General features: G+C 38.6%; 1 protein-coding gene across 8 annotated transcripts in view; it reads right to left on the reverse strand.

The window, feature by feature from the left end:
* Nucleotides 1–973: 973 nt before the first annotated feature.
* The window catches only part of LYN (LYN proto-oncogene, Src family tyrosine kinase), a 51,434-nt gene continuing 33,819 nt past the window's right edge, over nucleotides 974–18,588 (reverse strand). For 5 of the 8 annotated variants that reach the window (XM_068932685.1, XM_068932684.1, XM_068932689.1 and 2 more), the window contains 4 exons: nucleotides 18,459–18,535; nucleotides 8,470–8,623; nucleotides 7,041–7,172; nucleotides 974–2,549 (listed from right to left, as the gene is read on the reverse strand). In XM_068932685.1, coding sequence (XP_068788786.1) covers nucleotides 2,347–2,549; nucleotides 7,041–7,172; nucleotides 8,470–8,623; nucleotides 18,459–18,535 — 566 coding nt within the window. In that variant the 3' untranslated portion in view covers nucleotides 974–2,346. The remainder of the gene's footprint in view (nucleotides 2,550–7,040; nucleotides 7,173–8,469; nucleotides 8,624–18,458; nucleotides 18,536–18,588) is intronic. The other 3 variants (XM_068932687.1, XM_068932686.1, XM_068932688.1) reach the window with 1 other exon arrangement.

Here is an 18,588-nt window from a genome sequence, read left to right on the forward strand (position 1 = left end):
AGGTGATTGCTCTTGACAGTTTGAGCCAAGTTTCTTTTAATCCTGGATCAATCTGTTCAAGTTTAGTAACATGTAATTGCTGACATGTCTTTAACCAGCCTGACGATGTAGGACCTGAGCCAGTACTATTAGCATGTTTAACAAAGACAGCTTAAATGTAGGTTATCTGGCTCCAGGAGTTCAAAAGGCCCATAATCCCCCAGCACAGAATTTCTGAAATATTATTCTACTCCCACACAGCCTATTCTAGCTATTAAAAATATATTGGTGTAGTGATAGTGATCCCTTGACTTAACTTTTTTTTTTATCAGATATAAATTGCTTGAGGAATGGCAGTATCCAAACAGGAAGTAAGAAACATTTAATCAGAATAGGCTTATGGTGGACACTTACTGCAATAAGCCAAAACATGCTCTAGTGCTATGCATTGACAACCTGCATCAAGTTTATGTAACAGACACTCTAAATGTAGAGTCTCTTACTCCCTAAGCAAATGCTGTTGCTATACACAATACATCCACTGCTCTTTAATTAGCTACAGGAAAGGGAAAGACAGGGTTAGTATCTAAATGTCTTGCCTCTGTTGAAGTGCTGACCAATTCTTAACTGTACTGTTTTCCTAAGTGTTGCAATGGACAGTGTGTTGCCCTGTTACATTAAAGAATTGTGAAAAGCTGTTTTAAAGGGGATCTGAAGACTGAATCCTCCTCCCTTCCTGCCTTCCACCCAAAAAAATAAAAAAAAGACAAACACACACACCCAAACCAGGATATAGAAATAGCTTGCTCAGTCCTCTTCCACTTCTCAAAACTGAATGAATGTAAGGAAAGCAAAATCCATTACCACTTATAGCTGCGAAATAACCCTTTTAAGAGCATCTGCACGTTGCCACTGTGTTCTGCACCAACCTACCACTCCTGATATTCCACATCAGCCATTTGTAAATCAAAGCCACTACTACAGTACAACACACTTAGTCTTTTAAGTGTTTATTAAAATTAAAAAATCACCATACAATAGAAACAGTATTTACATACTTAACTGATAGTCTGCTTAAACTGCACAGATTGAATGAAGGAAGCCAATGGAAAAGAAAAGCGATGAATGTCTATGCTGCTGAACTGAAACTGCAGACACATTGAAGCTTTATCAGAAGGGTTTTTAAGCTTCTGCTAAGTACCATTTGTCTAGTAATTGGGGGGGTGGGGGGGCTGGGTTTTAGTTTTAAGAAACTCACCTCAAAACAAAAAGAAAATCTATGCTGTAGTTACATTGCAATTGCAGTAGTTCAGCTTCTTGAGAAGTCATTTTGACAGAACAATTTAACAGATGAAGAGCTTAACAAAAAGCATTAACTTTTTGTTTTGAGTTACAGATTTCTATAGTAAGCAACAAGCCTCTAGTGTCCTTGCAATGTAACTTGATAATCTTATTGCAAATTGTCACAAGTCTTTTTTGATTGTTCTGGAGCTAGTTTTGGCTTTAAAATAGATTTTAGGTTAGTTGATTAAAGCAGCAAAAATACAAGGAATATTCTCAAATAATCATGATCATTTAAAGGAATTAAGATGAAAAAAACATTCACTAGTAACAGTTTTAGTGACTGCAGTGAGTGTATTAACTACTTCCTTCAAAAGCCTGTGCTTCCCACTGACCTCAGCTGATGACTAGACTCATGGGAAACTGAAGGTCAAACACAGCTGAGCGCTGCTGTGCCTGCCACCAAGCATGCTCATATTGCACTTCTGTATCTGTGATAGCTCTGTGATGCTTTGAACATGTTTTGAAATTTAACATGAGTAATATAGCAGTAGGACAGAATCAACTTCAGTGTAAAGAAAGAATTCTATCCAGAACCTTTTCTTAAAGGAAATTATTACACTTTTTAAAAAGTTTGGGGAGAAGTAACAGTACTCCAGATACTAACGTGAAATAACAAGGATATAAAAATAATTTCTACAGTATGTTTTCTTTTGAAAACAGCTGTTCATGATCTCCTCATCCTTTTATAAAGGTCTCCTTGTAATGTATTCCATCATTTAGATCCTGCAAATACTTTGTCAATCTATATGCTTCTTCTCCCGTCCCACCACAAAAAATAGTTGATTTGGGATGTTCCTGTGTTGTAAAACACAGGGCATTTAAAGAGAACTTCAGCCTTCAGAGGCACTGTTTTAACCAAAGAAAAACATGATTATTTCTCTGCAGAATTACTCTTTCTTTTAGCATTTCAGCTTCCGTACTTGGTTAAGACATCCAGACTCAAGAAGTAATTGGTTTGCCCAGTCTGTCCAAATAATAGTCTGTGCCAATGGTCCATGCTAATAGAAAAAAGTGTCCTTTGTTCTATGGCTGTTGCTGATACTGCCCTTCTGTTGCTGTGTAGAAGTCATCAAGCACACTCTGTAGATAATCAAATGTTGGCCTCTCTTCTGCTTTGTCTTTCCAACATGTTTTCATGATATCATAAAGCTCAGCAGGACAGGTTTCCATACGTGGCATTCGGTACCCACGCTGAAGGGCAACCATCACATCTGAATTGCTCATACCTTAAACAAAAAGAAGAAAGTTTTGATCAAATGCTCTCAACTCCTAAAGAAACTATTTTACTTTTTTTTTTTTAAACTCTTTTTTTAAATCACCTCACGCTAAAAAACTTCATGTGTCTAATCAAATGATGGAGGACTATTACTGCTTAGTAAGCCCACTACTAATAGGGGCTCAGTAAACAAGATAGAGGCACAGAGAAGCTGCTCTGAAAATCTGGGGGGGGGGGGAGGGAGGGGGAAAGGAGGGTAAGAAAGATTTCCATTTCCCCAGTTAATCACAGTGATGTCTTTAGTGCCAAGTTTGACCAGACCGGGGGAGAGCTCATACCTGTTGCCACCGGAATTAACACCGTTCTGTTCCTCGGAGTCTACTAGTTTTTGCTCTGCTTTCAGAGGTGGTGGGAGTCACAGGCAAAAGCCCACCCCACCCTGGCCAGTCATGTCAGCAGTACAAGCTCCTTCTCACCTTTCTTTCCTGAGCTGCATAGCTTCTAGCTTACTTGCTCCCAGGCTCCCACACTGACAGAGAAGAGCATACCTATTTGACCACTGTGTCAGTCACTCAGCCTTATGCATTACCACACTGTCTCAGATGGTTTCTTCTACGTCAGCTTTTGCGTAACTGCTGCCGGTTGCAAGATATTGAGCATCATCAGGGATATTCTGTCCTGTAACAGGCAATTGCCTCTCTCCTCTTCCTCCTCCTATTCTTACTGGTGCAAAAAAACCATCTTGCCGGCTGCCATGAGTTTTGCTCCTTTTCCCCATTATGGTTTGCTTCCTGAGGATAAGAACCCTAACGCCAAGAACTGCATCTTAAGCCTCAGATGCAAACCAATAGAATGGTCACCGTCCCCTTCAAAAGGCCTGCTCTGGACTGCAGCCTCCCTTCCCCCCTCACCCCTTTTTTTTTTTTTTTTTTTTAAATGTTTGAGAGATGGCTTTACAGAGCAAGTTCAACACCTACTTTTACAAGGCAATGAAGTGTATGAGGTCAGCTATGCTAGGGCAGACACAAAGGCAAACCCGTTCCTACCACGAAGCCCCTGCCTTTCACCTTGCCCCTTCCACTGCAAATCTTATGCACCTCAGGGAAGTAACATGCCAGGATTACCTTCTCCAAGATCCAGACTCACAGCTCTCCATACTACAGGAAATGCCCTTTTTTTCAGTGACAGGGCATGCGAAAGCACGTGTACTTCATCCTAGATATTTGCCCTGAAGGGGACTGATTCTGTGGGTTTAAGTACTTTGAAAGATTTTGTTTAGATCTAGTGTCTTCAGGACTGACTCTGTTACCTTCTGAATGCCAAGGACAAATACTCTGTTTCAGCTAACTTACAGAAAGCCTGTTTGTGAAAGAACCGTTTAAGTTCACAAGACAAAAATGGAAAGCCTTTTACCAGTGTTGCATAGTAAATGCAACATCACGAACATACTTGCATACATGCTGGGTCTTTTTTGTTTGCTTGTTTAGCACAATAACTTACCTGTCTGCACTTTTCTAGTACTTTCAAAATAGCTACTTGTTTAAGTAAGTTTTCCAAAACTATTTTTTTTACAGCTAGAGAATTAACTGTTTCATCAAATTACACCCTGGTCAGTAAAATAAAACCATTCTGTATGCATATTTCTTAAACTTACACTCACTCATGGTCTTGCAAAGAACATCATTAACTCCAAAGATACGGTATGTGATTGTAATTAACACTAGGTTACCTGTGAAGCTTGACAGACAAAGAAGTATCTCCTTATGCTAGAGCCTAGGAAATGATGTGAACACAGTGGTTTGGAGGAAGAATCCCACTCTACAGAAAGAGGTATATCTAGTAAAGGGCAGCTGACACAACTGGAATGCAAGACTGGATGTTTCCAATACTTCACATCCTGTATAATCACCTGGAAATTAGTTTTAACACCCAATTCAACTTGCGTAAAAAATCAGATCACTTGTTTCATATTTCAGAGGTAGTTCCTGAAAGTATAGCCCCGCTAATTGCTCTGAGTTTCTCAGGAAGAAAAACAGCTGTTGGAATTTAAGAACAAAGATCACAAAAGCTTCAGGTTTCTTGGCTGGAAATGCTTCCTGTCAAGTTGCCTGCTTAGATTTTCTTTACAGTGGTATTAACGGCTTGTCAGTTTTAACCTAAACCATTTCATATCTAGCTCTCTCTCTAGCTCTTCTTACTTAGCTCTCTTTCTAGTTGCTGGCACTAGCTAATAATTGAAAATAATGTTTTGAAGCATTCCCATTAGAACTAAAAAAATGAGTTTATTATTTCTACTACAGTGCTGTCTAGTTACAACCTATCACTCTTACCACACTGTGGTAATTTGCCAAAACCTGTCACATCTCTTTATATGAAATAAATTGGTTGCCCATTTATTTTGCTATCCTGCTGGTTCTTTTATATCAACTTTCAGTCCAATAGGCTATTTCAATTCCTACTCTTATTTAAAATGGACAGCTCTTCCAATTTCATACAAGTAATGCCTGCAAACTATTAAAATCTTCCAGTATGCAGTCAAGTGGCTTTCCCCTCTAACTGCTGCTTGACAAATGAATCCACAGTATATGGCCTATTTATGGGGCTCATAAAAATTCTTCCATATTAAAAAAAAAAAAAAAATTGCTCAGGCCTCCCCTAGAAGGGATATTTTCCCACACTAGTTAGAGCAGTCTGCTGGACTGATTGATTTTGTTCTTAAAATAAAAATACAGCACCTGTTTTATGGAGATAAAGAGAGAGCAGACTTAGCCGCATTTTGTATTTTTGTACAGCTGATCTCTAAGTGAGCTCAAAGGTTTGTTCAGGGAACGACAATCTTCAGGGCACCCAGAAATAACCTTGCAAGGTCGTCTCAGCATAGGTAAATGTCTGGATACATAGACATGTAGTAATGAGAAATAAAGCATCTCGGTTGTGGGAAGAACCATGGATTACTCCACTGCGTACCACTTCTGTTTGATCTTTCTTGCGGGGGGTGAACAGTGTTTAGAACAGACTAGGGCAGGGGAGCTGCGACCTAGCCACATATCTTATAGCCCTTACCCCAAAAAAAAAAAGCCCGTGAGCATACGTTTAAACATTTAGCTGTGCAAGCAGCCCTATCACCTCTTGAAGTTTAAGGAGGCTACTCTTGAGCTTAAGTGCTTTCCTGGACTGGAGCCTTGCAGAGCAAAGAGAATGTCTGTTTTGGCTCTACCTCGTGTAAGGAAAGTTGATTTGTTCTTCTCTAACATAGCATAAATTTCACTGCCGCCACCACCTTCCTTCACCGCATGAGTCTCATCAGAGGTCTGGCCTCCCTGAGCCCAGAAGTGTTAAGCCTCTGACTGTCATTCCAGGGTCCAGGACTCAGCTCACCCAGCTCTGCCCCTTTGAAGTCTCTGGCATTGCAGGATGCAGAATTCCAGCTGCTCATGAACTGGTGGTGAAAATGTTTTCACTGTTTAAACAGCAAGAGCTGCTGCACTCAAAGTGCTGGAAAACCTTTCCTTGAATGAATAATGTGCTTTCACTTTACTATTTGTAAGCCGCAGGATCCTAAAGCTTCTCAGAAGTTACTCCGTCTATGAAAGCGAGACGAGCTGTACAGGTGAATATGGCTGTACTTTCCTCATTTGCCCATAAAATAAGAGAATTTCAGTTAACTTTCCATAGTCTCAGTAAGCTTAAATGAAGGCAGTTTGCTTCCCAGAGATAATCAGTTATGCCTGAGATGCGAGACATCTTTGTGTGTGCATAAATATCCTTTACACAAGCTGTTCCTGTATGCTGAAAACATTAATATATATTTTGTTTAAAGATTTTTTTTTTTTTAAAAAAAGGAGAAACATGAAGCATGTAACCATCTCACAGCTACCTAATGAAACCATTATTCATATACTCCACTGTGGTTTCATATCTGACCCATACTGATCAACAAACAGTAAACATTTCCAGTGGTATGTCTGCACTCGTTTAGGCTGTGTTTTCATACTTAGTTAGATTAGCTAACACTGACAAAATATAACAGCCTATTTGCTGCGAAAACAGACTTTTTTTTTTAGCACTTTCACTTAAAATTTCACATATTCTGATATTAAAAAACAATAACAACAACAGAACTCTCATAGCACCACTAGAACTTCTAGTAGTGGCTCCCCAGTATCACTACGCCACTAAATATCAGCTACTGCAAAAATCAGGGTCTGTGACAGCTACTGGAATTCAGCATTTGCTGCAATTGTAACATCTTCTGAATACATAAAAACAATTATTTGTTTATAGTGTTATTAGTTTGCTAAAAATTGCCACAAAGAAGCACATGGTTTATGCACACAGCGACTCCAGCTTTCCAAAATATTAACGTAACACGCAAGACATACTTTTCAAATCATTGCTGCTGCTCCTGTCAGCTGCCAGTTCTTTCCCTAGGTATTTTCTTTGTCTTTTAAAAGGAACATCAAAGTATAAATACAGTGTAATGATAAGCATATGCCCATACCTGGATAAGGGATCTTTCCATATGTAACGATTTCATACAGGAGAATCCCAAATGACCACACATCAGACTTAATAGTGAAGGATCCATAGTTAATTGCCTCTGGTGCTGTCCATTTAATGGGGAACTTCGCACCTAAGAAACCATATGTTGGTAATCAGTCAGAGGCAAATTTAAACACTGTATCAAGCCATTAAAAGGTCTTAAGTGACTCGGCTGTGATATCCTCAGATTAGCAAAGGTATCAGCAACTCCTTCTGTCCAAGAGTTATCAAAAGAGATGTACTGCAAGATGCATGTTACCACACTGTATGCTCAGTGGTAAAGGTGCTAATAAAACACTGAAAGTTGCATAGTACCTTTTGACTCTCAGGTATTGTGAATGTTTTGCCAAAATTAAACTAACCAACTATTTTCCCTTCTGCCTAGTGGTCAGGGAACAAGGCCACATATCCCATCAGCTGGAACTTTGCAAGACTTTCTTCACAATGAGAAAAGTTAGTTAAAATCAATCTAGCTTCAGTGTACACTTTAATTCTTGTATTACATTCTGTTATTTCTAAACAGTCATAGATGCAAAAAGGAATTGTAAGCCATATCTAAAAATACTGTCTTTCCACCTCACTGATTCCAGAAAATTCTGTATAAATACAAACTCCCTCTAGTTACGTAAGAAAAGTTCAAACAGCCTTCCTTGAGGAGTATTACTTTAGCTCTTCAGGAAAGGTAGAGTAATATAAACAGGTTCTCTCCGTGCCCTGTTTAGCCTCCTAAGTCAGTCTGGCACAAAATACCAGGTAAGCTAGGAAACTTTACTGAACACCTGAAAACTCAAAGAAAGACACTTTCTGTCTAACTCGGCATAAAAAGTTTATAACACGAAATGTTTATTTAAGTAATATACAATGTCCAGAGCTAGATAAAAACCACAGGTAGGGGTTCTTTACCTTTGAAAACTGCTTGATCAGGGCCTTCCCTCTACACTGCTATTGAATTACTATAGTAATTCAAGTGACTATAGGAATTCAATTCCTAGTGACTTCTGAATAGCCCATCTTCTCTTAATCTCAACTGCGGTGCGTTCTTCTCTTTCTTCCTCCTACCTTCATTTTTCTGCTATCATCCCACATTACCACAGTTTCCATCCAGAGTATGTGAAAATATTATGTAGTCTTTAAAACAAAAAAAGGAAAGCCAGCCAAGAAACATGCTCAGAAAAGCTGTAGGCAGTTACTCTAATGCAATCTGTGCACAGAAGCAAAAATAAAAAGTTTGTTTATCCGTTTGCTTATTCTTTTAAAAAGACGTTGGCATTAAAATGCTGCCTTTAGAAAGTTATTATGGCATCTTCTGTCCTTGGTGTCCACATAGTTTTTGGATACAGCCTCACTGCCTCCCAGAGACTGATGCTTTAGAGACAAAAAATACATACCTTCTCTTGCTGTGTATTCATTGTCTTCAATGACTCTGGCTAGTCCAAAATCAGCTATTTTGCACATCAGCAAATCTGAAACCAGAACATTAGCTGCTCTCAAATCTCGGTGGATATAATTTTTTCTTTCTATGTATGCCATCCCTTCTGCAATCTGTAACAAAAGAAACACTGGTTTTGGTATTTCGGTATCACATAGCGACATCAACAGTTGTAAACACTTGCTTTTTCCGATGTATCTGCAAAGCCTCGTTCTGCTAAGATCTTTACTATCCCAAGTTATTAACAGGTTTATTGTCCAAATAATAAGGGATTGGAAGGAATCAATATATATAGCAAGGTACAGGTGTTCTTCTAAGGACTGATTAAGCAACAGTGCAGACAGAAGAGAGAAAAAAGAAAACCAAAATCCCCAAAACAACAAAACTTTCTAATTACCTACTATAAACCTGGACAATCAGGAAACAATTACTGAAAAGGTCAAATAACTTCATGTTTATTTTCATCTACAACACATATCTGTTCATACACGAGGAATGTATGAACATTCCTCAGTGTTCATACAATTTTGGCAAGAGCCAAAGCTAGGGTACTATCATAAGTAAATTTAACTTGTATTTAAGCAGTCAAAATTAATTTCCAAATCAAATTACAGGTGAATAAGTCCTCCAAAAATGCAATGATGATTTTTTTTTCATGATTTGTCTACAATTGACTACACTTTTTTTTCCCTGAAGAAAACCATTTTACTTTTTTCTGAAAAAGAAAATGAAATAATAGATCTAAACTCAGAGTGATAAGACTCATGAGTAGTTACTATTCTGCCCAAAAGCTTGATAGGCGCTAGGAAAAAATAAGCAGAGTAGTTATATTCAATCAATTTTTCTCTTCCTTATGAGATTCTGAAGGCATGTCATTGCCGAGTGAGTCTAATCTGTGCTACATACGTTATTTCAGAATTTCTGCAGACTGTAGATTTCTGTACGTCATCCGCATTGTATGAGGAACGTCCTAATCTCTCACATTTGTTAATACTAAACTAGTAAAATAAAAGGGTCCTTTTCCAGTACCAATCCCTAATGTCCTCATAAATCAGCTGTTTCCTGTCCATCTCAGGAGAAGACAAATACACAGATACCTTCTCAGTACCAGCGTTCCACCTTTCAGCTGTGCTGTAAGGCACAGAGGAGCACCTGATCAAACTTTAAGAAAACATTAGCGCTACTTCTGCTTATCCATTAAAAACTCCCTGATGGGCACAACAAATACACCCACTAGCCCTTACAACACCAAAACCAGATTATCTTTGCTCCTCTTTTTCAGTTTAGGCAATGGAAAAAATATAACCACTTTCCCCCCCAACTCCTTCTACTGCAACCCTTTTCTTACAAACCAACATATTGCCACTTCTTCAGCCTAGAGCTTTAAATTTCAATGTATAACACACAGAGGTTCTCATGCTACATCAAAAGGAACCTCTGTGATGAAGAAGAGCATGAAGAACACCTGCACTGCATATTTTGTAGAAATAAGTAAAATACATTTGCGTAATGAAGGAAGCAGCTGCTAATGGAACAGTTACCACAGAGCCTTGCTAGAGACTTAAAGCCTACTCACAAGCTGAAAAAGCAGTGCTTGATTCTCAGCCTTCCTTGCCTCTCTCCCTCCCCTCATGCGATTACTTGGGTTTGGGAAGGAAGGAGAAATGAAAGTGAAGACTTTGTTTGAAGAACATAGCTGTAACTGGGCTGTCTAGCTTGGCAGATACAGTTGAATTGCAAGCAAGTTCACTAATGCCACTTAAAATATATCAACGATTATGAAGGAACTAGCTTTCCTCCTACTTCCCTGCACGCTTTTGACATGTGGGCTAACTGCTGGCTGGTGAACGAGGAACTGCTTGACAACAGAGAAGTTTGTGATGGTGATTTTTAGTTTCCAAGCCCTAACAACCAAAGCCATTGGAAAGACCAAGTTTTATTTCCTCTCATTTGTGCCAGGCCCACTGAAGTCACTGTCTGATTAGTCACAAACTAGGAATGCGATACGAAACAATCCATTATGTTTTCAGCAAATATGAATTACACTTCCATGAAATTCCAGGACAATGGTTTCGACTGTATCACATTGTATATAAATTCAAAGAAGCCAAGTATGTACAAACATTTGGACAGGCAAACAATCCCCAAGCAGGAAAAGAATAATGGGCATGGAATTTTGAATGGGAGAAGGAGGGGAAACACAGCAACCGAATAACTCAATTCAAACACTTTCTCATGTCAAATCTCTGCTTGTGATCTTCCCCCTCCCCTTCAAAAAAAAATTTTTTTCTTTAAATTAAGGAGGCAGCAGTGCCAGAACCCATGTGTTAATTCCTTGTGGTAATTATTGGGATTTCATTGACAAATAGAACGTTCAATGCATAAAAAATTCAGGTGAACAAAAGTAAAATATGAGAGCACTCTTTCCCCCTCCTTTAATGATCATTTGCACCTATCAAGACTTTTCAGGTATATGTAACTGCAAGTCAGGAACAGGATAGGAAGATTGATTTGGGTATGTGGATTTTTTTTGTTTTAAATGGCCCTTAAGAGAGGATTCTGCCTACGCTGCACAACCGTTACTACCAAAACAAGATCAGTTTCCCCTTCACCTTTAATAAACTACTGACATGCTTCTAGAACTACCTAAGTTAATTTGTTTTACAACAAACAAACAACAAATCTCTAGATACTGGAACTATGTATACAGTATAAAAATGACGAGCAACTCACTATCTCTTGGAAGAAAAAAAGACGTAAGATATGTCTCCATAAGACAGCCTCCATACTGCAAAGCTTCATCTAAAAGTCACACAAGAAATCAATCAAAGCTGAAGTTCTGCGTTCAGCTCTATTGTTGATTTGCTGTGTGATTTTCAGCTAGCACTGCTCTTTCCTCTCCATTTCAGTTCTTTCTAGCTGTAAAACAGGGTGAACAAATGGTTAACTTTTCTAGAACACTTATGTGTTATCTCAGAAATGAGTACAAAACTCCCTCAAAACACCCTGAAAGAAAAGCATAGCAAAAGAATGGAATAAACAATGTTGCTAGAACAAGTATTTCATACTTTCTGACCAGTTCTTTGTACTTTCTGAGGCTGTTTGTAGAAAGTGGCAAAAGCAGCAGAGGACTTCTAAGCAGGGAGGGGAGAATCTAATAAACTGGCATATCAGGAGAGGACACCCAACTTCCACAGAAAGGCTATACCTCCCGAAAATGAAAAGCACTTTGTCACAACTCACAGACTTCCTTGGTTAAATGTCATAGCTGGAGTTAGACAGTATATACAGGGATGGACAGTTATGTTCTTTTTTTTCTTTCTTTCTTTCCTTCTTTCAAAAGGTGAAACTCAGCTGTACTCTTTCGCCACAGAATTGGAGAACTTCTGGATTCCTCAACTGCTCAGTTTTTTTGTGATTATAAAATAGACATCTTTTATTTCAACTTCCTTACCAAGGTTTGTGACCCTCTTTTGCAAGAGTTATTTCAAACAAGACATGTTTTCAACGTAGTTTGCAAAGCTGTTTATTAAGGCAGAGAGAGAGTTACAGTAACATCTGTAACATAATCCACTTGTATATTTGTAGGCTGTATGTAAAAATGTGGTGTGCTGAAGAGAACAGACCGGTTTGTTTAGGCTCAACGTGATTTATTGTTTTTATACCATGTTGAGAAGGAAAACTGAGTGAGAGGGATGATGAAACGAAGTGCAATGGAAATGAAATGGAATGAAAGAATGGCAAGACAAGATGAGAGAATTTCAAACAGTCTGGAGAACTGACATGTACAACCTCATGGGAGACAAGTCTCAGGAACCCTCAAAGAAACAATAATTATAAGTGCAGGTGCAAACCATAGTAATTGTAAAGAAAACATCCGAAGAGAACAATTGGGCTAAATCTTATATGGTCAGAAACACACCAGCAAATGGTAAGGTCAGATTACAAAGTACAAAAGAATATCCCAACTACGACAAAAAATCAGAATGGCCCAGCTACAGAAAGTGCTACAGCTAGTAAGTATAGTGAGGGAAGCATTCCAGAGATGCATTAGTAACAAGGCCAAAATCAAGGAAAACATTCACATTAAACAGAGGGAGAAAGCTACATACAAATGCTGAAGAGAACTTTTTAATGCCTGCCTTTGCCTTCAGCCTTCCCTGAAAGGGCCAAGGGAGCACACGTGGCCAACAGGGTAACGGAGATGAAAGAACACAGGATGGAAAAGGGATGGAACTGGGTTCCAACAGTTCTGTTGGATATGAGTGGTTTATGAGACATCTGAAAACTGTATGTAAAACCAAGCACACATGCTCACTTGCAGGTAGGCAAGTAAAATAAGGGAAAATATAACAGATGAATTAACATTCAAAGTTGAGCCTGGCTTTTATGTGGTTATAAATGAAGTCTGCTCTGGGAAAAAGCAAAGGGTGTGGCCTATGATTTGTGAAATACTAGGAAACGCTGGGGTAAGAATGCCCCCAATCCTTTCCAGATGTATTTTAGCTTTAGCTATGATTTTAAACCAAATCACATAGAAATGATTACTTTGAGCTGGTTTAGGTATACTTTTAAAAGACTTCTCTTCGTGTTAATACATGTGGCTTTTTACTCTTTTTATGATCCATACTTTAAAGCTACATGTGAAACTGCACAAAGTAGAAGCTGGGGATTTGTGCGTAAAGGCAGCTTCAAAATTCCCTCTGCATTGCTGCTGCTTTCAATAAAGCATGCGGTGCTGGAACCCCAGGGCTAGCTCATCCCAGCTGCTCTAAAGGTCTAAAGTCGCATCTGAAGGATCAGCACTGAACAGGACATCCTGGCCACATCCCTTTTCCTCTGCTAGCCCGGTGGGGGAGGGCGGCCTCAGAGCTGCTCTCAGCTGACAACGGGCCCGGGCTCATAGCTCTGTGAGATACTCCTGCTAAAACATGTAAAGCAGCCCAAAAGCCAGATTACATGAAATCAGTGAAAAGCAGTTACAGTGGGAGGGAGTATCTTGCTGATGAAGTTTAAACAGAGGAAATAAGGTAGCATATCCTGCAGTTCACGTTGCTTTAAATTTGGTAATTCTCAGTTTTTAGGGAAGAGTATCTCTAAGAGCAGTCCGCAGTTTGGAAAAGCTTGAAGCAAACATGTTATGTTGTTGATCTGGAAAGGACTGTCTTTTAGTCTAGGATTAACCAAAACCAGATTGCTTTCAATAATGTTTAGACACCTAATAGAATAAAATACACTTCTAGATCATAGAGTTCTAAAAAAGAAAAAGATTGCATCTTCATATGACTAAGAAATTAGCCTCTCAAGAGGGTGAAGACACTTGTACCTGGCAATTGAAAACTGTTTATGAACAGTCATATTTTTAGGTCATCTTCAGGTAATATAGTTTTCAGTTTGCAGGAGTTACTGGAACATCAGAGTGTATTATTAAAAATAAAAGAATCTTGAGAAAGGAATAGGGTGAGACAGCAGTGGAAATCTCTCAATGCCAAATAAGAGTTACAATGAATTCTGGTTTAGGATTCCCCCCCTTAGAAAAGGGGGGAGAGGGAGCGATTAAAACACTGCATCAAAAATCTGTATTAATACAGATTTTTAATTATATGGATTTAACTATCCACATAATTTACTAAATTCCTAAATACAGACACTTTATGCACAGTGGATAACAGATGTGCTAAAATCACTCTCTGAATAAGGCAGAGTTTATAAATGCAAAAGGTTCCCTGAATTTGCACCATACATTTTTAGCTGACTTCAAAAAACAGAAGCAAGTCAGATTTCAAGAACTGTGAAGTTTTTTAGTTAAGTTAAATTAGCTCTGGGGCAGGGCAAGAAAAACCCCACTAACAACCAGAACTTGCTAGTCACTCTAGTGATGAACTAGCTAGGCTATTCCCTGCAAGACTGCTGCATTAGGAAGATGCCAGATTTTATGGATAAAGTGATGAAATTTGCCCAATATTTCAACTCACAACTGAGAACCAATAGCTAATAAAACTTTTGGGTCTCCTCAGCCCGCTTGCTGAGCTGACAAAAGTACCAGGAAGTGGAACTGCTTGTAAAGGGTGTTAGCTAATGACTGTCGGACTAGGAAGTTACAAGATCACCCGATGAGATTGCTCTGCTGCTGACCTGCCCACCAAACAGCGGTCACATAGGCAGTTACTACAGGGAAACGGGCTCGGATTTTGGTCTATCCACATTCCTGATTCTGTTTCTGGCACATTGTATATTTGCATTGCCCAATTCTGCTGAATTGTACAGGATTTGTCATAGCTGTTTTCTATCGTAGCAAGCAGTATGTGCCGAAGATAAGTTTACAAAAGCTTGCTTCCTTTAAAACACTAATTTCAGAGACTTCTAGCACTTATCTCTAGAGGCCAAATTTATCTTTGCCAGGGCACAGCTAACACTAGGTTTTCCCAACCCCCTCATACACATCAGTTAAATACAAAAGAGAAACTTAACTTTTTCAGAGGGCAGATTGTTTTAGAAAATGAGCCGGACCACCATCTTAGCAACCATTTTCTTGCCACATTTTCCAAAAACCTAACTTCATAAATTGTGAATGTTAGCACGCATACAAAAAAAAAAAATTCCTGGAGTGCACAGCTGTACCTTAAAGTAGATACTAGATTGTCAAGTGTAACTAAGTAAGCACTCAGCTGTTACTGTTAAAATGGCAATCAACGAGTTTGGAGGCCGAGCTAACAAAACAGCAAAAACAATATAGCAGGGTAGAAGTATACTTGATTACGTGCCTGAAAAATGTTAGCTTTTAAAAAGACATTTGTTTTATCTGGGGGAGAAGTCATTGAGGTTTTTTTGCAAAATCAGAACATTTTCTCTCTTTTAAACAAAGACGTTTTCTTTCAAGATTGTTCAAGGTAAAGGCTTTATGAATTCAGTGAGTGTAGCGCTAACTAGCTTGTACTAACTTATAGCATTCTTTAAACACAATTTGAGAAACTGGCTTCAGCAGAGGGCTCAGGTTTAAGGGCCACCACATTCTTCAGCTATCTGTTAGTCACACAGACCACATCCTCCCCCTCCTCCCATTCCCAATCCTTTCTTATCTAACAAGGCCATTGTAAGGTGACAAAGGCCATTCCTCTGGATAAAAAGGCAACATATTAAGTGGAACCACTTCCTGCTCATTTTCCCCCTGCCATATGGCAAGCCCTTTGCCAATGTATTGTTCTGCAATGGCAGTGTCCTTTCAGAAACTTTCACTTCAACAGACTTCTTGTGTGCACACATGTAGATGCAGGCAAGCCCCTATGCAGTGTGATTGTGAGAAGGTCAATCTACGGAAGTATTGTAGGAGGTGTATGAGGGCTAAAAAGGACAATCCTCAGCTACTGCTTGTTGCATTTTCAGTCTTCCCAAGAAGTTCGGTTAGGCTAGTACACTGCATTATCAGAATGGTGTGAATTAGACAGTCATGCAGAGTTCAAGTGTGTGTCAATCAACGTAAAAAATACGCCTGATCTCATTTAAGTGTTCACCATGGAGTTTCCCTCCATGCCTCTTTTTACCTCTTCTGAGACAGCCTGTCAAACTTATTTCCCCTTAGGCTAAACAGGGAGGTAAACATTCCATCCATTTATAAAAAAAACAGTTATGTACCAAAAATATTAAATGCATTTTATGTCCTCCTTCATTTAGTACAGCTGACGTTCTTGAAGGGTGTGATCCACAGGTCTTCAGTGAAATTATCATTATCTTAGCAGCAGACCAACAAAGTTTGAAAGTATATGTGTGTCTTACCCTAAAGAACAGTGAATTAAATGTTCACAGACTGTCAGGCTTAGAAGAGACTAACGGAACGTCTTTGTTGTTGCATTTTCCACTCTGATCGCTGTTGTCTTTAGTGCACAGGAGGGAGTGAAATTTCTGGTCTCAGAACCATGTGCAACCTGCAAGTCTATTCCATACGGTCCTGCTATTACTGAAAAATACTGAGGGCTCTTTACAGACATACTTGAAAAACCTAGGAAGTCCTTTCCATCAAGAAAAATTTCTGTATCTCTGTTCCAAAGTTTTGTTTGGTCTGCAGTTAGAAATCCTTAAAGTGGGTTTCTTGAACATCCCTTCAAGATGACTCTGCAGCTCAATGCGTGGCTGGCTCTCAGAAACTTCTTTTGATAGTCAGTCTACATCTTATGTACGAGAGAGACTTCTCCTACCACCTCTCCTGCATGAAGTCCTGGCTAAGTGCAGGAACAGGTTGTCAGAGAGGTTACTGTCAGAGCAGAGTGACCAATCATCTCCATTCCAAGTGACTCAATCCTTCAAAGACTGTAAATGAGGATCACCGACCTCTATCACCTTGCAAATGATCTAGCCAAGCTGCATAAACAGCTGTCTTGTTGGCCCTTCCTCTCTAGTTTTTTTAACTTTGCCAAGCTACGAATTTCTGAAAATGATACTCAGGTTTAAATAATACAACAACCCTGAACTCCAGTAAAAAAGGCCTACTGTAAAACTACTTATGCTTTCCTCTTTGCATCCTGGATCTCCTGTGTTCTTCTTTTTCATGAATTTTACGTATTATTTTCAAAGCTACATAACTTTTTTTTTTTTTTGGTCTTTTCTGTCCACTGTTGTTCATGTCTCTAAACCAAGACTTCAGACCAAATAGGCTTTCCACACCTACAAAACTTTTATCTCCACTAAATTCTCAAGGACGAGTTAACCAGATAGTTCAGGAAACTTAGTAAACCTGCAGCTATGCTGAAAAAATAATTACAGCAAAATCAGCTCTGAGTATTGAATCTATGTTTCTATTTCCTAAATATAGGTCTTCAATTTAGTGATTTCACCAAGGGCAATAACTTCAACTTCCGTACACCTGATAACCCAAAGAATACTTATATGAAGCACATGAGTTGTATTAAAAGTATAATAGCTATTGCAATAGCTATACTGAACATCTATATAACAATATATAACAAGATACAAGAATATATATATTTATATAACAATAGTTACATTGAGCAGTTATGTGATAATGTTATATTGAATATTTTGGCATAACTCATCTATGTCTTACCAGGTCATTGAATATCTTTCTTGTCTTTCCTCATGAATCGTAGCAAATTAATACAACAGGTTATAACACTCTGTACAAGTATAATGCTTATTAAAGAACAAAAAGATTGGTGAACCAATATCCTACCAAAAATGCCTTCATTACATATTAGTAGCATGAATCACAGCTTGCAAACTCTATTTCCTCTATGCCTCCCTGGACTTCTACTGCTGGTCACTGTTAGAGGCAGAATATTAGGCTATATGTTCCTTTGTCGACTTACAGTGTTACTCTTGATGTGACAGCCTTTACATAAAGTCACCTATAAGCCTAAGATTCAGTGTCTCCAGCAAGCCTTTGACACGCATATCACTCTGATGCCTCTACAAGTTTTGCTTATGACATAGGATAACTGGCATACTTTGCAGTGATCATCATGGTTCATAAATCATTTGGATGGATTTCATTTATTTCAGACTAACTTTGAAATTGACAATATTCTGTAGAGGTTAACAGAAAGGTTTGATGAATTGTCCTAACTTAAGAAGTAAAAATGACACATTTATCAACACTCTTTCAGTGATTCTCAGAAACCTACTCTGTAGAGCTTGTACTTTTCACCTGACAGTTGCTAAAAGTGAAAACAGCCTTTCCACAAAGTGTCTGTACCACTGCCATCCAAGCAGATCAGTGGCAGTATCTAAGAGGTAGATCCAAACTTTGCGTATTTCCTTTGAAGCATCTTTTCTCTATTTTCTCCTTTCAATAACCTTATTTCCTCAGATCAAAACATATTCAAAAATGAAATTATTTGTTAATACCACAAATTTTAGGATAAAGTTGCCCAGCAGGAATTTCAGTCTGAGAGATTAATAAAATCCTTAATTTTGAACATAATTCTTAAAATTTACCTGAGCTGAGAAGTCAATTAGCTTTGGAAGCACCAATTTACTTCCTTCATCACTCTTCAGAAAATCCAGCAAACTTCCTGTTACAAGAGAGGAGGAGTAAGCCAGCATACTTTATTACCAAAATTACGTT

Source organism: Struthio camelus, chromosome 2, assembly GCF_040807025.1.
Source record: "Struthio camelus isolate bStrCam1 chromosome 2, bStrCam1.hap1, whole genome shotgun sequence".
In the NCBI taxonomy this organism is placed as follows: domain Eukaryota; kingdom Metazoa; phylum Chordata; class Aves; order Struthioniformes; family Struthionidae; genus Struthio; species Struthio camelus.